We start from the raw sequence: 26,943 nt of genomic DNA on the forward strand, positions 1-26,943 counted from the left end.
TAAAGATGTTAACAGCTTTTATTTCACTGGTGCAAGGCCCGTGTGTCATCCACCACTCACCAACATCAAAACAAAACATCATCTTCTATAAAACAGTTTCAGAAAATTCAAAACAAAGTAACAGTGGCTATAATAAACTTCATACAATACTGTAAATCACTTACTTTGTGTCATCCAAACAAGGACAAATCAGTTTCTAGCATACATGGCTTTTTTTTCCCACCCCCAAAAAAAAATACCAGCACAGCTCCAATACATGCCTCACACCCGGAAATGCGTAGCATCACTCCATGACATTGATAGCTGTTCGTGCTTAGAACTAGTCATCAATTCACCCTACCAATATCATAAAATACAAAATGATATGAAAAACCTACATTTACAAAGTACAGTCCCAATCCTGCAATCTAATCCATTTGGGCAGGTACCTGTATCCATTCCAACTCCCCTGAAGGCAATGTGGTATTTAGTGCTCCATTGCTAACAATTTGATTGCAGAATCAGGGCACAAGCAGTAAAACACTGCCTTATTCTTCTAGATTCAGTTTCAGTAGTATTTGCACAACCTCCTAAACCGAGACTTACCTATTTTCAATTACCTCACATTTAGGAAGAAAGAAGGATAGGCTTTAAAGTCAGCAGAGAAATGGCTTTTACTGAAATGACTTGGGCTGTTAAGTTGTGCCTTAGTGCACGGTGGTGATCCAAATGCTTCCAAGAGATAACCACTTCTTGCTTCAGTATTTACAGTATCTGCTGCCTTCCTCTGCTTTACATAAATTTCTCCACCAGCAAGGTATCAGAGATCTTGTTTCCATTAGACGAGCATTATGACATGACTCCAAAAACAGGATTATGACGACAAATACTAGGACCATACTCTTCATAGTCTTTCTTGGTGTGACATACTTGGAAAAACTCTGGCTGTGAAAATATAAAACAAACCCCCTCAAAAGCTTAAGAATATATCAAGCAGAAAAAACAACAAACAAATTAATACTTTAACATTTTTGTAGATTGCAGATGTTGTATTACATTTTTGAAATAGAATAAAACTAGAAATATTAGGATATGAATACAGTCAATCAAGAAAAGTTTGTCTGGACAGAAGATTGCTTTTAAACACAGCAATAAGAAATCCCACTTCGGAGACAGGAGTTGCTGCCATTTTCCTGTATTTGCTTCTCCCTTAGGTTTAAGACTATTGATTTGGATCTCGTGTTCCTCAAGTCCTAATTAATCTCTAGTGTTGACTGCAAGAATAAAGGGACTATATAGCAGCTATCATATAAAAACTACCTAAGAATTACATCAAATCTTCATAGCCTTATTCAAATAAATCTCCCACTTGCCCTGTACAAATTTTACAGAGATAAAAGTTGGGTAAGGATTCCAGAATGTGACACAATTTAGGCCGGCACAATGCAAAGGTTTAAAACTTAGTACTCCAATCAAATATACCCAGAAGACAATATGCAATTAAAAAGAATTCAGAACAATTTTAATAAAGACTTACTGTTGAAGCCAGCATGGAACCACCAAACCAAACTGCATAACGCTGCATGTGATGTGTTATCACTTGAACTTCAACTGGTTTGGGCTAAGAAAAAACAGTTTGTATTTAGTTGGTTTACATTTTCTGGCAAAATCATTACTAACTGAAAATGCTCAGACCCAGACATCTTCACCCCTCCATTCACATCACTATCTCACACTTATTACTCAGTCTGCCATGCTCCCTAGGAGACCAAATTGTAAAACTCTTCGTGACTAGTATACTGAAGGACACAACAGTTAAATCCCTCTTGCCTACTGCTAAGATCATGTATCTCCTAGAAGGGAAACCAGAAATGCCCTTTGAGGCTGCTCACAGTAACTTTAAGATTCCTGTAAAGATGTGTCATACATTGCGAGGGTACCAACACGTTTAACAATGCATACATATATACTACTCATTTTACAACACTGCATTTTCACTACTGAGGTGAAAATTCTGAACTTTTATTTCTTTCACTACTCATGTAATTAACGCACTCGAAATTCTTACTTACTTTTATTCGACCACCGCTGAGTTCTTCACTAAGTCGCAATCTCGCATCCACTACTCTCTTCAAATCCCTTTGCAGTCGTCGTCCAAAGTCCCTGAACATCGTGGATCCTCCTGAGAGGACCACATTCTGTGCAGAAAACAGACACACTCTTTGAATCCGTTTTCAAGCGAGTTTCCCAAAAGCCAGCATTGCAAAGGTGATCATTTGAACCTTAACATCATTAGGAAGCTGACAAGCTACACAGAATACCTTAAGCATTGCTCAACTTCCATAGGAGGTCCATGGTCCCCTATTTTCTTTTTTCCTCCTTTAAAGAAGAGTTTTACGTAGGATGTGTTATTACAAAGAGAAGGGTTCCATTGAAATGCTGAGCTAGTACCCTACATGTGCACTGCAGCAGAAATAAAACACTACAACAAAAAAGTTTCCCAGGGATGCCCATAGTAAGCAGTTTTAGCCCCAATGCCAAATAAGGCTCTAGCCTTGTTACATTCCTGTCAGCGTCTTTCCAGAAGCTGTAAAGTTATCTAGAACTCAGTTATATTTTTTAAGAGTTAAATTCCTAAACATATCAACAAGCAAGTCCAATAATTCCTCAAAAAAAAGGTACCACACTTCCAAAGAGGACTGCAGGACAACAAAAGGCACAATGGCTTTCACTTCTCTTGTCTACACCTGCTTGTCTGGTATTATTTTCAGAGCAGAACCAAAAGCCTGGACTTGCACTTGGATTTTGAATAGGGATTTTCAGAATATCACATCCCTAATGCTGATGTTGCAGGGTCATAGACTAACAGAGAAGTCATTTTAAAGGTGAAGGGATTCAAAACAGGAACCCTAGAGCATAACATTGGTGGCAGCAAAGATGCATTTCATAATCAGAAGAACGAACTCTATGTGACAAAACTGCATGCACACCCTTGCAGACTCCACAGCTGCAAACCAAAGTGCCGATTAGTGCTTACTGAAACCACTCATACGCCTTAGACACGTGTCTACAACGAACTCAACTGAGATCAAGAGCAAGTCCAGAGGGCGGCCATGGAGATGATGAGAAGGCTGGAGCACCTCTCCTATGAAGACAGGCTGAGAGAGTTGGTGCTGTTCAGCCTGGAGAAGAGAAGGCTCCGGGTAGACATTATAGCAGCCTTCCAGTATGTAAAAGGGGCTACAGGAGCGATGGGGAGAGACTTTTTACAAGGGCATGTGGTATTAGGATGAGGGGTAATGGCTTCAAACCGGAAGACGGTAGATTTAGATTAGATATCAGAAAAGAAATTTTTCACTATGAGTGTGGTGAGGGCACTGGAACAGGTTGCCCAGGGAAGTTGTGGAGGCCCCATCCCTGGAGGTGCTCAAGACCAGGCTGGATGGGGCTTTGAGCAGCCTGGTCTAGTGGGAGGTGTCCCTGCCCAGGGCAGGGGGGTTGGAACTAGATCATCTTTAAGGTCCCTTCCAACCCAAACCATTCTATGATTCGTTATACACAGGTCAAAGGATTACCCCTCAGTAATAGTTTTTGACGCTGCAGACCAAGACTGTGCACATAATGAAAGAATTCCTGAAACAGTGTTTTCAGCCAGGAAGCCTGCACACAGATATGAAGAGTCAAAGACGTGCATAATAAGCATTCACACTTGCAGGGTGCAGAAGTAACTGCTTGGATTTTAAGAAACAAATAACAAGGAAAATCTAGTTTGTAACTTGTAAAGTGAGAAGAAAGCTGTCTGTTTATTCATGAAAAAAAAAAATCTCTGCACATCATAAGAACTATTACAGTAGGAAAAACTCATTTTTTCACAGCTTCAGATTACCTACAGTATAAAACAGTCCAAAACAAGGCAGGTGTACAAAAAGAAAAGCACGCATGCCTGTAACATTACTGAAACATTTCCCAAAAGAAAGAGAAGGACAAAGAAAAGGAAAGGAGCCTTATGTATAGGCAGGAGCAAGAAATCACAGTTGGTCCTAAAATTGAAGCAGGAGGGAGATTCCCCCTACTCCCCCTCCCAAACACAAGAACATCTCTTCCCCTGCCTCAGCTCCACATGGCAAAAGAAAATTGCTAATGGGGAAAAAAAGACAACATCCAACCTGAGTGATGAAATAGCAATTAAAAAGATGCCATCAGAAAATATTACCTGGAGATAATGAAGCTGGCGAAGATGGTGAAAGCAATAATTCTATTCAAAGCAAATTAAACTTCAAGTATACTCCATAAAGTGGACAATGCTACCACCAAAAACAGATTTCAGAATACACCTGAGAATAATTGTTTGAATACATCCAAGACCAACTCATGCAACTACAGAGATAGCAGTAACATTAGGAGCATCTTTTATCATTCCAGGGTTAGAAGTTAATAGGTTACACCTTCCTCAGATTATGATTATTCAAGTTCTTCTACACACTGAAAGAAGTTTAACAATAATACTGGTCAAGGAGAACAGAAGCACTAGGATATACTTGTTGAAAAGGTGAGTCATCTCATTATCACATAACTGGACAAGCCAGACCAAGCAGAATTTTGGATAGAAGTACCCAGGTGACACCAACTGCCATTATAAGATGGTTATTTATACAGTTACAGTTTCCCTGCTCACAGCACTTCTTGTCAGCACCAGGCCAAATCTGTGCTAACTCTTTAGTACAAGACTGCTCACATAGTAGAAGACTGCTCACGTATGGGCTTCAGTAAGTTATCACAACTCAGCAGGTCAGTCTTCTGCAAGGAGGTCAGAAGCCAGGTAGTCCTCACTCACAATGAAAGCAGAATCCTCACCCGTTCCCCACCCCTCAAACAACACACCCACCACTTACAAAGGACTCAATGAAGGTGGGAAAAGGCCGTCAGATAAAAAAAAAAAAAAAAAGAAAAAATCAACCCCCCGAAACAACCAAGAAAGCACTCCCCACAGCAAATACACTCAATTATTGTACGGAAGGTAACACACCACAGTAACTCCAATAACTACACAACAAAAAACCTAACAAGCACTCTAAATACATCTGCGGAGAAAGCTTACTAGCGATGTTTGGGTTTTCAGCCTGCCTGAGAATTCTCTGGCCTCCCAGAAAAAGACATCAAGGAAGTTAAGATTTAAGTATCTGCTTCCAACTGATTCCTTTAAACAAGATTTCTTCTGATCTTACTCTGCTCAAAGACACTTCAGCTCGTTTAACAGCTCTAGGCAGACCACAGGTTTCACAGCTAACACTGATTATCATACCATCTGACAGAAAGAAGTTCCAGCTGATTTTTACTTTTATAGCTAGCTGGTTGAAAATTTAAGTTGTTTCAAAAGAATGCATTCTCTTAGAAGAGAGGCTCAAAGACCTTCCACACACCTGACACAGCTAACCAAAAGTGAATAATGAAAGTAGACGATTTCTGGAAGGAAACTAGAGGGTCAACACCAGTCATCTCAGAGGGCTGGCAAGAAATTTCTCACTTCTCGTCCATACCCTTTGCTTCTCTTACGAACCCCAGGATATTGAGTTTCTCCCCATGCCGTTTCTGGTATTATACCTGTACAGTGCAATGCTGCAGAGATATGAAGCTACCTAACAAAACAACCCAGTTACTTTACATAAAAATTCCAGAAGGTTAAATTATCTTCTGCAGAACTCAACACTACCAAAACACAAGGTCCTGAACTGGTTTGTGCATCTTCCTACTGCACCTCATAACACAGTGTAAGTGCACTCTCAGCTGGACACTTCAGATTTTGCAGCACCAAACTGAGAACCATCCACTGCTTTTCTAGTAAATATGAACTTGAACAACGCATCCCAGTTTTCCCTCCTTCCAAATGATAGCCTCAATTAAAGTTGTTAAATATGACACAACCACACCAGCAGAGACATGTAACGAGAGCAATATAGGATGTTAATAAAAATTATTATGGGTAAAAACTGGATGGTTCGTAAGATGAAGCCAAGCACTTCAGGAGCAAGTGAATCAATTAAGCTATATGCCTCTGATAATTTAGTTAAAACAGGGCAATGCTTTCCAACATTGTAGGGAAAGGAAAAGGAGAAATATTACATATATCAAACAACATAGGTCTAACAAAGGAGTAAATGTATTGTGAGAAACACTTACATTAAAAAATTTGACTTTTAATGAAGAGGAAACAATTTATGTTTCTTTAAAATCATAGTTTTCAATGTTAACTTAACAGTGTGAGTACTAGCAGAAGATTTCAGCATGACTTATGGTCATGCTGTTCCGCAGAAATATCTGCACTCAGACACAAAAGTAACCACAAAATACTGCAGATGCACTGAGCTACTGTTAAACCAGCTAGCATGGGTAATGGTATACATTTAATTATAGCTGTGATAGGAGAAAATAGGGCTTCTCCTCAGTACTCCTGTGCTAACTGTTAATCACTTGGGGCTTCCACATGAGGTAGCAGGAATACCTTTCATTTCCCACATCTTATCATCGGTGCCAGCATGATGCAGATCTAACAGCCTGGCAGCCTCTCCACAGAGCCTCCTCGCTCTGTCCTTAGTAATTAATAAGAAGCATTGTCATTTTGCTGAAGCACAGATAAGCCAAAAGTCAGTTGAACCCTATCCAGTCTTCTGCTTGAGGATACCTACAATTTTCAGAGAGGAAAGGCAAGAACAGGGTTGATACAGCAAATAAGCTGCACTTCTCTCTGCAGCTCGCAGATGCCCAGCCGGACGCCCCACAGCAGTCTGGCAGCGCCACCTACACACCACACAGCGCATGTGAAGCTGTTTTCACACAAAGTATTAACCAGCAATTCAAGATAGAAGTGATGTTAGGGGGATGTTTACCACCCCCTTTAACCTCCCGCACCCCAGATCTCTCCAGGCTTTGAGGATAGTTTGTTATGAGCTGGGCAGTCAACAGTTTAACCTTCTGAGAGAACGCCGATACAAGTGTATTCCAAATCTTAACTGTATCATCAAGCTCAAGTTCACTATTGTCCACAATAACTGCACATCCAGCTAAGAAGTCATCTTCTCTAAGGAAAAGAGCCAATATCATTAAAATCCTGTCTCAATTCAAATACATCTCCATTGAAGACCTGGGTGATTTATCTACAATAAAACACCACACTTGCCAATACACTACAGTCTCCACTTCATGCAATGTTTTCAGCTTGAGATACTAACTCAAAAGTTTCAGATTAAGGATGTTACAACTTGATCCGTCATTATTCGAATCATGAATATTTAAACATGCTTGGCTGGGATCTTTCAGAGATGTTTCTGACAGAATTTACCTGGTTTCAGATGTCACTTATCTTAAATTCTTTCATCCATCTATTTGTGCCAAAAACACAGCACAGAAAAGTTGAAAGAAATCAATTATGAGGACAGTCAGTGACCCTACACTTACACCCTTTCAACTGGGAGAAGGTACAGGTCCCAGAACTGCCAATACTGTTCTCATCTCCTGTTTCCATCTAAACTCTGGAAGTATCTGGGGAGAGACTCTGGATGGGGAAAAAGGAAGATGAAGTAGAGTATGGAGTAAGACTGACAGTTTCTGAACCTGTTACTAACAAAAAATACCATTTATTAGAATACCAAGCAGTTTTTAGAACTTCTGAAAGTCCTTTGTCCACCTCTGAAGTTATTATAACTATATTCACTAGACAACTGTTAAATTCGGCTACTCTTTTTTTTTTTTTTTTTTTTACACTAAATGCCAAAACTCGTGTTCTAACTGACAAACATTAGGACAAGTTTCAGAGCCTTTTTCAACCTGGAAAGAGGTTTTTAAGTAGCAACTAGTATTGAAGATGTCCACTGCTAACATCTATTGTGGCTACATCACAGAGCAGATCGTTTCCCGCCGATGCAAGCTGGGTGTGGATTAGTTACACTGTGCTTAGTGGTACGCTCATAGGAACCTGAAAGCTAGGAGAAGAACCCTGTTTTTCTGGAGACCATAGTCCCCATCATACTACTGGTCTCTCCCTCTAATTTTTCTGCATTTAACTATACACCATTCTTCCTAAAGAATACTAAGAGTGATGCAATGCCTCGCCGATTCCCAGAAAAGCATGATGGCATTTCTAGCTGCATGCAGGATGGGTCATTTTTCAATGGAATTCAATACACAGGAATGATCAACGTAGCAAGGATGCCAGATTATTTCAGCCACGTGGTGAGATCCAAAATTACTCCTCCATCATTTCACCTGAGCACTCACTTGAAATTTAATTCTGCTTTCTGAAGATTAGCATTTGTTAAAAAAAAAAAAAACCAACCACACCCTAATTTCTTCAAATTTCAATGCAAGTCCCCTAGGTCCAAACCCAGCAGCCTACCCATCATCATCTTTTTAGCAAAAAGCAGCTCATCGCAAGCAATCCAGAACTCTCAACACTGTGTTAGAGATACAGAGGCAAAATTAGACTATAAATCAATTCTTCCAAGCAATCACATTAACATGGTGTAATCATGGGAATTAAAAGAGTACATTGCTTGCAACCATTACACAATTAAAAAAGCTTCATCGTGTGTGAGAGAATGCTTTTATTCTTGGTATTGAACAGCTACAAGCTACGGGATCCAGCTGAAGTAGTCAGTCTTATGAAGGTCCTGCTGGTCCAAGCATCAACATAAGGTAAGATAACCAGGACCCTAAGAGAGCCGTTGATCAGATTGGGAAACAGGTACACTGGCAATAAAACCAAAGAAGAGAAATACTATAGTACTTCAAAAGATGGGTTGTGAAACAGTGCTTCAAAGGCTACATACCACATATAATTTGGAAGAAGGGTATTTGCAGGTGTTCTCTGCATGAACACTAAGGAAGAATCCAGACAGATTTGATGGAAACCCAGCTCCCAAGCACAGGGCCTTGGCTGGCCACCACGCAGCACAGTGGGCAAGCAAAATTGATAAACCACAGAAACGAAGAGAAAGTATGAGGGTGTTTCTGCACCTATACACTGCTTTAAACAACAAGAACAGAGATGCTCGTCCCTTTGCAGTGACCTTGCTTAAATAAATAACAACTATTAACATTAGCAACTACTGACATCTCTCGTTACATTCAAGAGGTAATTGTGTAACATTGGTTTAATTAACGAAGTATAATGACAAACAGAATGGAAAAACAAAGCCTCAACCAGTGGCAAGGCAAGGGAAAGTTATTTGTCTGCTGTTTACAGTGAAGAAAGAGTAGAAACCTCAATAACCTCAAGTGTTTCTAAATAACACTTCCCGGAAGTCGGTACTAATCCCTACCCTACCAAGCAAGGAAGCTATTGCTCTACAGCAACTTTGGCCTTTTGGGGCAAAAAGCACAGACCCTAAGCAAAACCAGAACAAAGAGTTTCCTAAAACCTTCTGCAATATACCTAAGCCTAAAGTCACTGAATACATCTACTGCAAAATTCACTCCACGTATGAGCTTGTAAAGTGTTTAACTTCCCGTTTTACCCTGCTCCACAACTTTGCTCTGAAGCACTATGTCTCATTCTAGATCACAAAGTATGTTTACTTGACAAGTGAAATAGACTGCCAACTTTTCATAGTTCTGAATTACCCTAAGATATGACTTAGTTGAAACTTAACGTTCATTCTAACGGGTGAGGAAAACTACCACCTTTTCTTGAGCAAACAAACCTCTCCATGCTATTACTTTATGCTGTTATTTCCAGAAGCTGCACACAACCAGGTAGCAGGGGACTTGCTGCTAATAGAGAGAGCGCTTGCCATCGGCCATGCCTGTCAGTACCTTCCTTTTCACTTCTAAAGGAATCAGTAACTGCAAGTACTCTCTGGACTACACCCTGGGCTAGTTTAAGCAGGCCTAATTATTGTCTCCTAAAAGACTTCAGGTCTTCATGTACTTTAACACTGGATGCATTACCTGGCTAAAACTGCAGACAGTGGGCAAAGTCAAGACTATGAAAAAAATATATGTATTTAAAACTGTTTAATAAAGCAGTGGGCAGAGGAGAGTGCGAAGGGTGAGACCGTGACATAACACTTCCAACGGGCAAAAGCCAAAGACCTTCATGCACAAGAATTCACATTTCCGATGTCGGACACAAGTAACTTCCCTCTGCCTCAGTTCCTCAGGGACAATACTTACCGATACACGGACCCACTGTTGCAGACAATCCTTCTTTGAAGAAAACAAGCAGCAGCAAATATCAGGTACTCTTCATTCAGGAGTGGCACTTTGTCTAAACTGAACTTTATTTCTGTTTAAAGTACACATTTCTCATAGTGGGGGAAGTGGTAGCTACATATATGCTTCATGGTGATGTGGATATTTATCTTCAAATAAATTAAGTTAATCTTGCAACAGTAAGACCATACCTTATATAATGGACGCCGGACATCAATGGGACAGTTCTGTATAACTTCATCAACTACATCCGAAATGGATTCCATAAAATCTGGATTAGCAAACTAAAATGAAATAGAACAGGCATTAGATTTTTCGTCCCAAGAATGCAGAAACAAAAAGGCAGAAGTGAGACTGTAGAGAGATTTTGTAACTGCATTTGTAAAGGGGGCGGGTGGAAATCAAAGTCAGCATTACTCCCGCTCACCACTTATTCTACATTATAACAAACTCACTTCAGTACAAGAGAAATGAGAATTCCTTTTTCTGCTGAAAAATTCAGATTCTCTTCCTTGGTCATAAATTCACTGTTTACAATTTATGCACTATGGACTTCACGTGACATAAGCTTGAGTTCTCCTGCAATATTAAGCATACTGTTACTGTGCAATGTGGTCCTGTCTTTCCTTGTAAGTGAAATCAAAAATACCAGTGTGCAAATTGAAATGTTCCTCTGTAAAAAGTTTTCAACTCTACTAAAATACCTATGTTAAATTGCCACCAAAGAGTCAGATCTTGTTCCAAGCACACAAAATCTCTAATATTCAAAAAGGCATAAATACTGTAAGGTCTTGAGTGGAAGTCGCCATCAATGCAAATAGCAATACAGCACTAATGTAAATTTCTGCATTTATAAATACTAGAGAGTCAAGAGTTGCTAAAGCCAGTAGTAAACATTCTTGGACTAGTGGCAATTTTCCACTAAAAGCTTAACGTCAGCTTTCAAATAGTTCACAGCCTAGGTTTTGCCCTTTCAGATATTAATTCATTTAATTTTCCAAAATTTATCGATACATAATAACATATTATTATATAACTTTGAAACTCTGCCAAAGTTGTAGAAACTATTTGGGATTTACATCCTAAAAAAAAAAAAAAAAAAAATGAAGTATTTAACAGGATGAATAACAAAGGCCAAAACACAACAAGTATACATTGAACTGAAAGAGAAATTAGCAGAGGAAGCTGGCTTGGAGATCAGGAGCCATAACAATGATATGAAAAAATCCCCAAGAATTCAAGCTAATTTGCACAGTAAGAATTAATCATGCAAGAAGCTAAAACTTGAAGCCACGGAAATTAAAAGGGAAGAAAGAAGCGGTGTTGCTTCGTAAGGAGAGTTCTCATCTGAATGAGCTACAGCCTGAAAACTTCTCCCGAGCTCTTTACAAAGATATTGATAAAACAGCAGGGTAAAATGAGTAAGTAAAAATGAGAATTAAGGCATCCAAAGCAGAGTATAACACGCGCTCAGAATGGGGACATGAGAACTGACATGTGAAATTGCAGTCTGCTAGCAAATACCGTACAGTTGGAGAACAGCAAGTAAAATAGCTAATTTAAAAAGTGGAGAAATATTCTGGGTAACTACAGACCCCAAAGCCTAACTTCAAGAGTATGAAAGACTTCAGAACAAATTTTGTAAACTGGAAATAGGAAAAGATTACAAGACAGCTTTACTAAAGGCAGCTTTTACCTAGCTAACTTGACACCCTTTGAAGTAAGGAGTTAATGAAGTCCAGCGATAAATTCTCTTTGGACGCGGTATGTATCATCTAGTGTGTTTTTCTTGTCTAGAAAGTCAGTTCAGGGTTTGTTTTTTTTTTTTCAATATAGAGCCAAGAAACTATCGAGAAATGAAGAAAATGGAAATTAGTCCTTTATCCTGTTCTTTATCCTGTTCCTAACAGTCTTTGAAGGGACTATGGAAAGAGGACCTATTAAAATGATGTCTGACACAGGTAATGTAAGATCACATTGGGCAAACAGTGAGGAGGACAAACTGTTTAGCCCAGAGGTTTAATGTTGGCACAAGATCAGATAGCTATAAACTGACCACAAAGAGATCAAGGCTGGAATTTAGACAAAAGGTGAGACAATGAAGGTTTTTAATATTCTTCCAATAGGAGGAGGGGAGACAAAGGGCAACTTCACCAGTGTCAATGTGGATCTTTATTAAATTTTCTAACAGTATTCCAGGTTGTGTGTGTCTGCAATAAACTCAGTGAAGTGCATAGGAATTGAGAGGACCTCCTCTGCTATGCTGTAACATATTAAAACTTGACTCTTTCCTCTCCCATAGTATCCTGAAGCTCACTCAAACTGAACTACCAAAAACCATACAGACTAGGTATTGTAATGTTTCCCAGAATTGTACGTCTTGCTGATGACCACACCAACAGAGATTTCCATGGACTTCCCTCAAGGACAAATTTACCATCCATGCTTCATAAATTGACTCCATATCAAAAGTCAGGATCCAAGACTTAGACTATTACCAATGCAATGCTACCATGCAGAGTAGTGCCCAAAGGGATGGGCAACATCATCAAACACACAGTATAAAGACATACTGGTTTAAAACAATGCTGAAAGAAAGAAGAAAAATACTATATAAAAATCTGTTTGAAAAATTTCTTCTCAATTTTAGATAGCCTTTAAAGAAACAGAATAAGATGTTTTAAATGTTATGGAGGACATTAGAAAAATAATTATCTGCAGTGCTCACGTTTTTCTGTGCTTAAGTTCTCTAAGACTCTACATGGCTTGCAGTCAGGAGACTCACTGATATCTTACTTCCACGTGATGGCGCACTGGCACCAAAAATGACAGTACCTCCCTCCCCCCCCCCCCCATCTTCACTCACACAGTAAAGATTCTATAACTTAGTATTGCTAGTCCCTATTCTTACCTCAGGATGAAAGAAAATTTCAGGTCCGAGGAACCTTTCATAACCGACATCTATAACAAATTTGGTTTTGTTGATTGCATTGATGCCAGTATACTGTTTGATCCATTTTCGAGGATCTGCATCATACTTGGCAAATTCTTTCACTATGTCAGGGCAAATGTAACAGTATTTCTCCTGTTAGGAAATTCCATACATTAAAAATTGTCAAAACATTAATTCCATTATTGAATTAAAGTACAACGCAACCAGAAAATAAAAATATGTGAACATTCTTACAGATGTGGCTGTTCAACAGATGTTCTTACTCAAATGGCTACTGACAACTCAACCCTACAAGACAAGACACGCGGCCTATTTGTTTCGATGAAATTGCATGCTGTTTCGTCTAGCTTGGTCTCTTTCTCAAAATGAGAACATCACAACCATTAGGTCTGCGACAATAAAGAACTTCAATGGCGAGCTCTCATTGCAAGACCAGACCCACACAATCACCCTACTGACATTATGTATATTTATTTTTCATTACATTAAAAAGCCAAATTTTAAACAAATCTAAAGCTTAAAATGCTGACTTAATCTGTAGAACATACTCATTCCAAACAGTCTAGCATGAAGATTTTCTTCCTCTTTCTCCTTCCCCTGCACTTGATTGGATAAACCACCAGAAGCTTGTGTAACTACAATACACTGCCTACATTTGAATTTTTAAGAGAGCCACTGGCAACTTGTTAAAGTCAAAAAATTAGCTCAAAGAGTTTTATTTATTAAGAGATAAAGAAGGGTGTACCTTTATGGCTTTTGCTGTCTCCAGAGATTGTTCAGGAGGAATTCCTACCTCCCTTTCCCTTAGGAGTTGTTGAATAAAGTAAGTAATATCTCTACCTGCAATAGGAATATGTTTGATGCAACTTCCAATTACATAGCCTTCTGCCTATGGAGGAGGAGAGGAAAAAAAATACTTAGGGAAAAACTTGTGTGTATCCATAATTAATGTAAAAGCTAACACTCATTTTTATAACACTTTGTTTTGATTTTTAATTAAAAGTAAAATGTTGAAACTGTAAAATTACTATTAAAAGGCACAACCCACTGCAAAGTGGATATTATTTTTATTTAAAAGACCTTGATTACACATGTAAACAGATACTAATTGTCTGATAGATACACAAGTGATAGACAAAAAAAATCATTAGAACCATTAGAATCATTAGAAAAAAATCATAAAACACATTAGAAGACAAAGTCTGGTCAGATGGTCCCTTTGAGGCACGATCTGAAAAGCAAATGTAATAGAAATATACCACTTGTGTCCTGTTTAAGAGTGAAAAACTAATAGGAAAAAGTATAAAATTTATTAAAATTCTCAGACAAGAAAAATCAAATGAAGTAGTATCTCTCAATAAGCACAATAAAAACAAAAAATCAATTTGCTGATTTTTTTCAGGATGCATTTACTGAGAACACTGGTATTGCTAAGCCAATATTACTTCTTCCCTTGCCTTTTTTTTTTTTTTTTTTTTTTTTACACTTTTCAGAGTTTCGTATGGTAAATGCTATTTTTTTCTCAGCGTTTTCCATATGAAGAAAATACTGAGAAAAGCAGGTTAATACCAAAATGCAAGACGAAGTTAAAGGGAACCAAATTTTCATTCTAAAATAACTGATCATTCAAGCATACTATATGCTTCAGAAATACACAAGATGACATCAGTAGAACAGATGCCAGCATGCACAGATGATTCTATATTTTTAACATCCGAACATAATTAAGCCGTTTGAGATCGACCATGTATATGAACATGCATTTATACAAGCTTGTAGTTGTTCCCACACAAGCAGAGTTCACTAGCTTCTGAAATACAATAAAATCATATAGAACGCACAGGTTTTCAGTCGTATTAACAATCAAAATGCAGGACATCATAAGTTAGGACATTTTTCGTCAGACACTGGCGGCATGCAGGACATCCTAAACTGTGATAAGCATTAACATTAAACAGAACCAAGGCATCACACTAACGGAAAGGAAAGCCTTTAAAAGCAGTCTTTAAAAGATGGCCTGATGATCCCTTACTGTGACCTCCCTGTAGTCTGCAAACTAAATTAATTGTGTAAATAAGTTCACATAATAAAATACATACTTTTCAAAAAAATCGTAAGGAAGGAAAAAATCCCAAACAACACTAAAAATTTTAAGTTTCATGTGACACTTCTTATTTAAACCTATAGTAAACAAACCCTGTACTTGTCCAAACCACTGATAATTTCAAATCACATCCTGCCACATACGTACCACAGGAATTACATGGGTCACTCCATCACCGCTATCGATGACAATTCCAGTCAAAGTACGTTCTCCAACCTGTCGTGACGTCCAAGAGGCAGCTAAGGCCAACACTGCCTACGTGAGAAAGTGCTTATATTTAGAAGCAGGCAGAATGTGCTAATTAACAATCTCAGAAAATAACCGTTTCAAACATCTTAGATATGTACATTCAGAAGACTATACACACTGCAGCTATACTGTACTTTGGAAGTATATATTAACTTTGTTCACCTGAACAGCAATGTAAAGTCCTGGTATGTTAAATGATTCGAACATGATTTCTGCAAGATACTCTCTGTTTTCTGGTGTGTTCAATGGAGGCTCCGTCTGCAAAAAAGAGTTTTGAAAAAGCACTTCAACAGAGTCCTAACGGTTCATGCATTGATTAGCTTGGTACGGTAATCAAACTTTTGAAATTCTCAATGCACTCAAAATAGAAAGTTTCAAATATTATTTAGTTTAAACAAAACATCTGAAGCTTTTCAAAAACATAATCCAACCTGCACTAGCTTGCATCACAAAATGAACAGAACTTAGTTATAATGCAGCTTTATAGATTACTTTCCTCTTCCCCTTCCTCTCACAGCCCCCACCCCCCAACCCTGCAGTTGCTGAAGAAATAAGAGACATATACAGAGAAAAATCCTCCAATAAAGCTACTTGTGCTTAGAACATTATTTAGTTTTCCTCTTTAAAAAAAAAAAATCTTTTCTTACCCAGTCTCATTAACGTACCATTAAAAAATAGTGATCCTCAGGTTCAGCTCGTAGGTATTTAAAAATGACCTGCTCCATGAATCTCTCCATGAGGTCCCAGTCCTCAACAATACCATGTCGTATAGGCCACTGAAGCAAGAAAACTTGTCAACACTCTCAACCATACAAGGATAAACAAAACCAGAAATAGGAACAGCCTAAGTCCCCAAACCCTTACATCTTCTGCAAGAATGAAGACACCTCATCTCATGGTAACCTTATCAAATCCTTCATTCTAATTTTAATTTACAGGCATTATTTGACGTTATCTCCTGCTCCCAGGTACTTCAAATTGTGACTCTATCTTGCAGGACTAGAAGCCAGAATCCAGACTCTATTCCTAATACTGCTATCGCTCTATTGCGGCACTCTGTTTTAATCTCTTCTTGTATAAATTTCATCATTTATAAAGTTGGGAATTATACTTGGCTTCAATATGCCTTCCAATCTATAAAAAGAAATAAAGACCATATAGGCTATATATTTTTCAACGAAAATTCTGGCAGAGGTGATGTTTACATTTTGTTCAATGTTAAGAACACAGTTGACATTTAAGTAATACAGTAGGATGTATAAAAAATGATTTTTTCCACATAATTCATAAACTGGCAACATATTGTAAGTACAAGAAGTCCTTTACTAGAGTATGGAAAATATGATTCACAGAGAAGCTGCACTGAAGACAGTCCTCCACAACACAATTGTGATATTGCCTGAAGCAAAAGCATCCAACACATTCCCCAGTTCATATGCCATATTAAGAGGATACACTTTTAGCAAGAATTTAAATACTCAGTGTTTATGAATATTTCAATAGCTAATAATTTTGAAAACTAAGCAGCTGCACTGCATCAATGGATATTTACACAAGGGCTCAAGCACCAATCACATAAGACAGCGCTAGTAAAACAGACATTTAAAAAAGGTAAAGCCATGAACCAAATCATGCAGTTTTTAAAAAGCAACAAGAATACTTGGCAAAAAAAAGAAAATGTGTGTTTTAAATGGCTATCAAGAAGTTCCGGAACATTACATAATTTCACTGAATTTCACTGAATTTTTTAGATTTGGAAGGGACCATAAAGATCATCTAGTCCAACTCCCCTGCCGAAGCAGGATTGCCCAGAGCATGTCAGAGCAATAATAAAAACATAAAACTTCAGAAAGCCTTCTTAAAAATACTGAATGCTTACCTTTGTAGCATAGGTAGGTTTATCTATGGCTTCATCTCCTATGAAAAAGTCCAGATCATCAACACCTTTCATTACCCTCCTCTGAGCCTGGTCACCTACTTTGGCTGATTCTCGAATCGCAATACCTTAAAGCAAAATCCAAACAAACCAAAACAAAATTAAAACAGCTAAATACCAAGTAATGAATATTTATTTGCTTAAAGATTCTCTCCCAGAAACAAAAAATGGGATATAGAAAGCATAGTCTCCAGGAAGTAGGTAAGCCATCTATGGACAAGCTAATATAGCAGAGTTCATTCTCACTGCATCACACGGGATCGTGGTCACCCATCCCTCATTAATGTAAATAACAACTCAGAGAAAATCTTAAAAATGTATTCTGCTACAGACTCCAGCAGTCACTAAATCTGCGCAAGTGCAGCATTCCACTGGAGTTACTCTTTAAGCCAGTAAGCAACATGATTTTCTGAGTTTCAACTCCAGAATTAAGAGAAGGAACACAGGAGGAGAAGAAAATAAACTATGTACTTCAGAAATAAGTATTGGAGTCATTAACCCGGTCAGCGAGAAGGAGGAAGGGAGGAGGAGAGAAATCAATTTGCAGTGCTACAGAGAAATCTTTGGAGACACTTATGCTTCCCATTAGCAGGCTGCAACTACCACTAAAATTATTAGATGATGGCTCCTATAGGCAAGAAGATGAGACGGCAAAACACAAATCTGGGGCAGGCTATAAATAGAAATGGAATAAAGTATTCTTAAAACATAACCTTACAGTTAGTTTTCTTTTATTAGGTTATAATCAGGATCTAAATAACAAAGTAGAAAATGCAGAGTAGACAGGCATCATCCACAAAAGCGCCAAAAATCACTGACAGGCAAACAATTATTTTGGAAACATACCTAAGCCCCAACAAGTTCACAGTTTTCTAAAATGGGATTTATAACAAATTCACAGGAAACTTCTCCTATCCCACTTCTTTAGCGCAAGACATCTAAATCTTTACCAGAGGTTTAGGTTTGAATTTTTTACACTACTTAAAATAATAAGACTATAGCCAGTACTGCAGCTACATCTGGTAAAGAGCACGTCCCCCACCACCTCTTTGGCTCTTGATACTCTTATTTCCTTGTCTTTATACCTTCTACTGTGAGTAGCTACAAGGCAGTCTAGATGCATTAATAAGTAGTTAATTGAGGAAGTTCACAAGTAAAAGGCAGTGTTTAACATAATTGGAGATAACCATGAGATAATAGATGCCATTAAAGGCATAAATACTTAGTCAGTATTACTATTTATAGCATTTGAGAGACAATTAAAATCAAGAACACCAACAAGGCATAACATTTTAAACAAGTTAACAGACAAAAATTAAGTCTGCTTAACAAAAGCATGTTAAATGGGCAAAACCATTTAATTGGTAAACACGCACCCAAAAAGAACATTTTCTAATAGGAAAACTTTTTTGAATATTAAACTGTCTACAGACAATGTAAATAAGGCAGACACCACCTGCACTTTAGTACTTAATTTGATTGGAAGCCTTCCCCAGATTATCCAGGCAGTAACCATGGTGTCAGGTAGACAGGAGGTAAATTGCATTCTGTCTACTCAAGAGTCCTGGCAGAAAAATAATGGAGATAAAAAGGAAATTGGACTGGAGTTCTCTTCATCTTTGTCATAGCAACCAAGAGCTGATTTAATGAGCAACAGTCCTAGCTAACTGCAAACAAGGAGTTCTGTTTAGCTACACTCCAGCCAAAGGTGCTAATGCAACGAATACCACTTCCCAGATGGACAAGAGACTAAGAAGGTTGAGTTGGGAGCTGGAAAGCACATCATTTACTCATAGAACTGCTCAGTGATAGCAGCATATATTAGAATTTAGAGGGACAAAAAATTACTCACATGATGGGATAATGAACTGAGGTTCTGTATTTCCTGCATAGCCAAGTTTCGTATACCTAGAAAAAGAATGATCACAAGGTCGTCAGACACACTTAGATGGAAAAAAAAGAAAATACTTTTAATTCACTACACTTCTTAAGGTGAAGGCCAAACAATCGTGTACCACATCTACATTTTCTGGGTTGGGCTTTCACGTGTCATCCTGCAGAGAAGAAAACTCAGAAGTGGTAAATATTTCAGGTGTTAATTATTTTTCAGACACCTTCAGCTTACAAATTCTGGTAGCGTTTTTTTCTGAACTATGAAACCTGAAAACTCAGCTCTTATTTTCTCCATCTTGTTGCCCAGCTATGACAAAAGACAGGCAGGCCTCGTTCCGCCCTTTGGCAAAAGAAGGGCTGTACAGATCTTACCTTTCAGACAGCCATCATGACCAAAGATGTCATTAGACTTTGCATATTTGTTTAATATTGTCAAATACGGGAGAAAAAAAAAAAAATAGCGTGTCTTAAGTACAAACCATAGCTCAGAAGTCTAGTTGCAGTCCCATTACAAGCTCCTTTTGTGCCTTGCACAAATCACTCCCATTGTCACAGGTGCACTATCTGTGTGTGGCAATATATAGCCAGTACAGTGAAGTAAGCATGCACTGTTAAAATGCTCTAGAAATGGGCAGCAGATGGTATGAAGCACTGTCTGTCTCTTTCAATATACACATAACAGCTATTTTAACAAGTAAAGGGTCAAGAGAAAAAAATAAACAGGTAACTTGGGGAAGAAAGAAAAAAAAGAAAAGGAATTTTCACATAAAACCTAAAATTCTCTGCATGGTGTTACTGGTTGAAAGCTCCTTGAAGTCTTTAGCAGCCAGAAATAATTAATATCCTAGACTATGGAAAACAGTTCTAACTCCTACTGGGGAAAAAAAAAAAAACAAACCAAACAAACAAAAAACCCCCACAATTCAGGAGCAGTTTCAAAAAAAAAAAAAAAAAAAAAGAAAAAGCCAACAAAACTAATTGAATGCTTGCAGAGATTGAAGTCTTTCTCCTATATTGTCATTAGGTTGGAATAGAGGTACAATAATACCACTATTTGAAGGAAATTAGCATTTTTTACATCCATTTTCACCATGAAAAGCTAAAGCCATTAAATTCTTAAATAAGACCAATCACAATCTAGGTCCTAAGGTGAATTATGGTCTTTGTCTTACTCTCAATATTTGCAAAAAATATTATGCCATTGCTAAAGCAGTGGGTTGTTTCTTCATTAACAGCCTTAACAGTAAGTTCCCCCTTACGGAGTATTTGGTATAAAAACACTCATTAGGAGTCAGTTTGTTTAGATAAAAGAATCAAATCAAAACTGAATTAGCACTGAACTTAGAATTTAAATATTATATTTTCACCATCTCCTCAAAGCTATAGCTTCAACAGATTTCAAATAATCTTTAAAAAAGTCATTTTCCCTAAGGCTAAAAAGCCAAGGATTGTGTTTTGGGGGCAAGGGTTTGTTGTATTTTTAATCATCATTATGTTGCCATATGCTTTCAGTCTAACCCAAAATGCTTATGCATACTTTCTGTGGTCAAAAAAATATAATCAGGCCATTAAACTAGACTGATTTGTAAAGAAGGTTATTACTACTAAATTCTTTTTTATTATTATTATCGCAGAGTTTCTTCACATTTTAGAATGAGGCCTACCTAGGGAATATTGTTAAAATGTAACAAGTAACAGCAGGAGTTACGCTGGGATTTAAGACACATTACAGAATACTTCCTCTTTGTTTCTCTCTGAAATAGGTTTTGCTCAAATGTATACAGTGAAGAGCAACGAAACCATTTCTGGATTCAAGAGACCTGTTGCTAAGACTTAGGAACAGCAATCAGGCAGAAACCTGAAGAAAACAGCCATTCAAGCCCCAGTGACAAAAAACAAAGTCAATACATACACGCCTATACCTAAGCACGTACACACAGATACATGCTTTTTATAAAATTTTTTATATATGCGTGCATATATACACACATACGTAAAGTTAAAAGGTTCCTGCAATATAACCAGAACTCATTTCTTGACCTAAACTCTGGCAAAGAGGTGAGTTCAGTTTGTCATCTTTTCCCCCTCTACACACATGCCAAACACACACACACTCACAGTATTAAAGAGAAAACGCCCTCTAAAAGTCAACTTGGGCTGTCAGTCTGCAATAGCTTTACCTTCCCTCTCAAGTAGTGATCAGATCCCCCCACTTTTAAAGTTACCAGAAGCCTATGGCTCAATATTCTACAGATTTCTTTTTTCACGAGGTGAATTAACCCCAGTTATAACTAAAGGGATAGTTAAACAATCTATTTAGGATCAACCAAGAGACAGAGACTTGAACAAATGGCCAGATTTCAGGTGCTTTGATAAAACCAAATGGAAGGGAAACTCAAACCACTCTCAAAAACACTGAGGAAGAGAAGGAAAAGAGACGATGCGGTCGTGCTGCCCTTTCTTATCCAGGAGACGCAGGACATGGCAGACTTGATCCCAGATTTTTCTTCTGCCCAGCAAGACCCGAACACATTGCACCTTCCAGAGCCATACCCAAGAGTACATTAAAGTGTTTGGGTGACCCACTTCCAGGACCTCCTACAGAGATTGTTCCCTTTTATACAAGATATTTAAATATTAAATATTCATTGACCTGAAAGGCTCTGGACTTAAACAGTTGGAGAGGTTACCTGGTCTCCAGTCCCTTCCCCAATGAATATTTAAGCATCTAAAACGTGGTTTTCTTTCTCCTGGGTTACAGCCTAGCAGACTAATGGTAATGCAACATCTTGTGATCTGTAAATTACAGAGACAGCTGTAGGGAATGCATAGATAATCAGTATTCCAACTTCATTTCATTAAAAGTAGCAGATTTATTGCCAGTGAGATAGGAACCTACTGGAAACTCTCCAGAATATAGGATACTGGAGACTGCATTACAGATTAGCAGAAAAGTGATCCACTAGACTAAGGCTATTTTTTGCAAGGGGATTTGAAGGGACTACTCATCAAAAAAAAAAATCTGAAAATTTTATATTGTTCAGACAAGTAGTTTCTAAAAATAAATTTCATTCTCTAGTACATCCTGTTTTTCCCAGGTGATTAGTTAGTACCCAAATCATTTCACTAGCTTTCACTTGAGGAATGGTTAAGTCCTAACCCCCTTCTTTTTGGAGATCCTACCATGAAAAAAATAGAAAAGCTTCGGGAAAAAAATGACTGCAAAGATGTACAAATGGACCGAACTTGGAAACAGATACCGCACCCTCAACCATCTTAAAGAGTGGGGATGTATTTTGGAAAATTCTTACTACAGCATGAGAACAACATAGTTTAGGCATATAGAATCACAGACTCTGGCAGTTGCTTTGTCCATCTCAAAATACAAAACATCCAATTTTTTCTCTGGACAAATATGCAAAAGACCAAAGCCCAGCTGTGAACATTTTAGTATTTCCTCAATTTCTATCACTTTTTGGTCCAGATCTTTAAAACAAGGTGTTACATCCACAAAAAAAGAAGGCTCAGAAGAAATAGACATTAAGTGACTGAAATCAGCAAAATGCTTTAAGAAAGTCCTGTAAACAAACAAAAAATAACCTCTGTAAAGGGAACACTTTCTCTGACAGCTAAGATGCTGAATAACTAACAGTTATTACTGCCAGGACACCTGTGATGTGACACTGCCATAAACAGACTGTATTATCATTATTACAAATACGCCTGAGAAACTCCCAACACAAGGTCTTCATAAAGACGTGGAAAGGCACATTTGAAATGAAGGAGGATGAGATGAAGGAATGGGAATGAAGAAAAAAGGGATAAGAGAGGAAATATCAACACCTCAAAAAAAAAAAAAAGTCTATTATGTCAGCTCCATTTATCCTATGGCACCAGCAGTCACTTTAAGAATAAAGTGTACATTAGAGCCACTGCTTTTTCTGAGTCCAGCACTTTACAGGACTGAAGCCTGTGATTATAAAGAACAGTTAATTAACCCAGGCTCCTTATACCCAGAACAGCAATTACAATAATGCTTGTTCAAAAGTCTCACATGTAAAGAGCAGAGGTAATAATTGGCTAAAGAAACTCATCTAACATCAGAAATATATTAAAGGGGGGGAAACCGTAACGCGTTCAGAGGTTCCAGCTATCTTTAATAGCCCAGCAACAACAACAACCACCACCTGAAAGTTCAAGTTTTAAGACGCATCCTGCTCACTTCTCCCAGAAATCAACTATTTACTTATAAGCTCATCAGTAAGACTTTGCCAAAGTAATTTTTTCTTACTAAAAGAAAAATGGAGTGACTATAACAAAACACACCCAAAGTAGAAGTATTCCTTAGTGTCTGCAAATACACACACTGAAGAGGAGAGAGGTATTTTAAGACATCTTTGTTCCGCACACCCACCTACTAGCATTCTGATGTCCCACAGCTAAATGCCAGTTAATAAAACCGGTTATGAAGTTTAAAGCTACTTAAAACAGCAACACCAAAAAGGCCTGGTAGTCCTAAGAAACTAAAAATAGCATGCCCTTCTCCACAAAAAGACCGATAGCAATGTGTAAACTGATCACGAGGAAAACCTCATGCGAAGAAAATGAAGATGTAAGTGCATCACAATCGAAGTAGGACAAGTCATTTGCAAATACTAATGGAAAAGATGACACCAAATTATCGCTTTCTGCAAATTCGTGAATAAAGAGTGAACAGTTTATTACAAAGAAAGTTCAAGTCATCTGTCCAATCCTGTCCTGCTATGACAATATGTTTCTCACTAAAGGTCTGTACCTATTGTCTGTACACCTGTTGTTGCTTTTTTTTTTTTTTTTTTTTTTTTTTTTTTAAATTCTGGCATTTTACATGACTGAGGCCTATGGCTGCAAACAACAGTAAATTAAACCAGGCTCCTTACGCGCAAAACAACAACAACAACAAAGAGAGTCTTTTCACAAACTTCTTAAATCCCCTACACAAAAAGAAGAGGGATTAGCTCCTGGACAAAGCACTTCATTCACTACCAGAGATGTAAGTAGAAAAGTGTATTTTATATACGTAATGTTCCACGGTGCATGTCTGCATATACCTTTTCCTTTCCGCTATGCTCTTCCAAGTTTTTCATCTGAAAGCCCTTTCATGAATAATTTGAATGAATTGTTTGAAGCTTGTAACCCAAAGTAGATTCATTCTAACAATAAGAAGGTTTTCAGCCCACACAGAGGAAAATTCCAGATTGCGTATCAATGAGTCAAGCTACTTCTGGCTGCTTTGTTTCAGACTCTTATTTTTTCTTGAGTTCTGTAAGATAACTTATTTCAAATTCAATAATCTCATTGCTGAAAAGTCTTCCACATTTGAATGCCCTGCAAGCAGAAGTCCCATCAGCAGAGACACCACGTTGTCTCATAAGAAATAAGATCATTTGGAAGCATGGAAATGCAAAGTCGCATCATCTGGGGACTATCCAAACCCTTCCCGAAGCAAACTGATAAACACACACACAAACTCCACCAGTCTTACCCATAGAAGCACTAAATACATTCAGAGAACTAATAATTTAAGTAGAATTTCTAAAAAGGACACAACAAACAGTTTTCTATCCTTATTTTATTTTGTATGTCTGTTGCTCAGCAGTATCTACTGCTAGTGCAACACTGGAATTACTTCACAAACTGAGAGCAAAGGAGGTCTCCTGCAAAAGACAGACATTGCATTTAATGCATTTTCTGGATTTTGTAGTTTATACTATAGCCTTTTTAAAGGGATCCACCAGAGCTCCCATTTCTCTCCTTGAAAAATTCTTCAAAACTTCAAGTAATATTCCTGTAACACCAACTGTTCTGTGGAGAACAGATATTTAAAATATCTTCAGCAAATAAATAGAAGGAACCTGGGAAACTACCAAAGAGTATCTAATGCACATGCAGAATTACCTCCAAGATGGAATCCACTCTCTATTCTACTCCTAGAGTTTCCAGCTGTGGACTCCAGTATTCCCCATTGAGGGAAAAAAGCTGAGACTTCTAAAAGCTTTGTGACAGTTTAATATAGATGTATTTCAAAATACGAAATACTTTTTCAGGAGAAGACTATCACATCATTGAGAAGTGCTTCCTTCCATTATCTAGGGGGTTGGGGTCTTTTATTTAGTTTGGGTTTGTTTTTTTCAAGATGGCTCCATTTTGGAAATTTTAAAGGTAACTTTCCAAGCATTAAAGAAATTAAAGCAGTGCTGCAAATTCCCTGCAGAGGAAAGGTCTATTATTTCAATAAATTAATGCAATCAGTGACACTGATGTAGAGCCTGACAAGTAAAGTTACTGGCTGAATAGTTACTCATGTACTGGTGTCTCCTCTCCTCCTCACAGCTGTCCGTAACTGTTGGGCCAAAGGAAAGCTATTAGGAAAAGCACACCACATATTCAGTATCACCTTCATTACAGCTTCCTCTGACACCTCCCACTCCTGAGGCACAGCAGAACTGGTCTATCGGATGTTGAACGGGTCTTCTCCAGCCACAGACAGGTAGGAAAGACCTGTTTCTGAAACCCCTCCTGAGCACGGCCTCTGCAATTCAGATTCATTTTAGTCCTCAAAGACTTCAGTTACAACTCTTTGTGGCTTGGCTAAACGTAGAATAAACCTCACACCGATTTGACGATGGTGAAGAAGGGATGACCTAATGACCAAGAAACACCACTAGGGTCAGACAACCAGCACTCATCTCATTGCTGGCCGGAGGTGACACCTGGAAAGGTTCAAGAAGACATACGTGGTGTCTGGAAGCACAGCCAGATGCCATCCATCGGTGGTCCCGGAGCTGTGGGTGCAGGAAGGAGATGCTGCAACCCGGCAAGTGCAGCTCACCTGCCTCTGGACCACACTCCGTGCTGGTCCACAGCCTCCAGGTAAAGCCAACAACCGTGTCCTCTCTCCAGGCAGTCATTTGAAACAAGCCAGCCCCAATTTTAACATTATAATCATGCAATAGTTTGGAGTCAGAGAACACGAACAAAAATTGGACCCAAGAGGAGAAAAGGGCACACAGAAACACACGGCGCCCGGGGGCACACGGCCTGCCCGGGGCACTGCCGGACTGCCCTGCTGCCAGCTCCCAGCGGGGAGGCAGGGCAGGAGGAGAAGGAGGAAGAGGAGGAGGGTCCTCGGAGGAGGGCGGTGGGCAGCAGCGGCTGCCCCAGCGGTGCAGGGGCCCGGAGGGTGGAGAGACCCCCTGCCCCAGGGGCGACAGGCCGCGAGGGGACCGGGACACACGGCAGGAACCCGGGCCCGTGAGAGGAGACGGGACTCCCCTCTGCGGACCCTCGCCGGCAGCGGGAAGCGGCTGAGGGCCGCGGGCACAGCAGAGACACCCCCCGCTCCCCAGAAAGGGGACTGGCAGCGCCGCCCCCCTCCTCCTCCCCGCACTCACCCAGTGCCTCCGTCTATCACGCAGGGGGGCAGGTAGCTCGCCATGCTGGGGAGCCGGCAATGCGGGCCCTACGCCACCATCCAGGCGGCCGCCACAGCCGGCTCCCCCGGCCCAGCGCGGCCTCAGCGCATCGGCGGCGGAGCGGCGGCCGGCACCATGCAGCCGCCTGTCAGCGCCGCCCCCAGGGCGC

At 39.0% G+C, this 26,943-nt stretch overlaps 1 protein-coding gene across 4 annotated transcripts; it reads right to left on the bottom strand.

The window, feature by feature from the left end:
* Window positions 1-26,943, bottom strand: ACTR3B (actin related protein 3B). Of its 4 annotated transcripts, none has more exons than XM_074156918.1 (12): window positions 26,754-26,943; window positions 19,280-19,335; window positions 17,371-17,495; window positions 16,157-16,267; window positions 15,654-15,749; window positions 15,390-15,497; window positions 13,884-14,027; window positions 13,097-13,270; window positions 10,377-10,469; window positions 2,052-2,177; window positions 1,517-1,600; window positions 1-924 (listed from the first exon to the last, which is right to left on the bottom strand). In XM_074156918.1, the coding sequence occupies exons 1-12, from the start codon at window positions 26,795-26,797 to the stop codon at window positions 829-831; spliced, it is 1,257 nt and encodes a 418-aa protein (XP_074013019.1). In that variant the 5' UTR covers window positions 26,798-26,943; the 3' UTR covers window positions 1-828. The 4 variants fall into 4 exon arrangements, with proteins under 4 accessions (XP_074013019.1, XP_074013020.1, XP_074013018.1 ...); XM_074156917.1 differs by having other exon boundaries at window positions 8-920; window positions 26,754-26,927; XM_074156919.1 differs by lacking the exon at window positions 2,052-2,177 and having other exon boundaries at window positions 2-924; window positions 26,754-26,927.

Source organism: Numenius arquata, chromosome 12 (assembly GCF_964106895.1).
Source record: "Numenius arquata chromosome 12, bNumArq3.hap1.1, whole genome shotgun sequence".
NCBI lineage: Eukaryota > Metazoa > Chordata > Aves > Charadriiformes > Scolopacidae > Numenius > Numenius arquata.

Excerpts from the sequence above, each read along its gene's own strand:
- ACTR3B (XM_074156917.1), bottom strand. The coding sequence starts at position 26,797 with ATGGCGAGCTACCTGCCCCCCTGCGTGATAGACGGAGGCACTGG. Across the intron at positions 15,750-16,156 it reads AGGATCACTATTTTTTAATG|ACGGAGCCTCCATTGAACAC; the intron begins GTACGTTAATGA and ends TCTTTTTTGCAG. Across the intron at positions 2,178-10,376 it reads TCCGGCGTCCATTATATAAG|AATGTGGTCCTCTCAGGAGG; the intron begins GTATGGTCTTAC and ends TTTTCTGCACAG.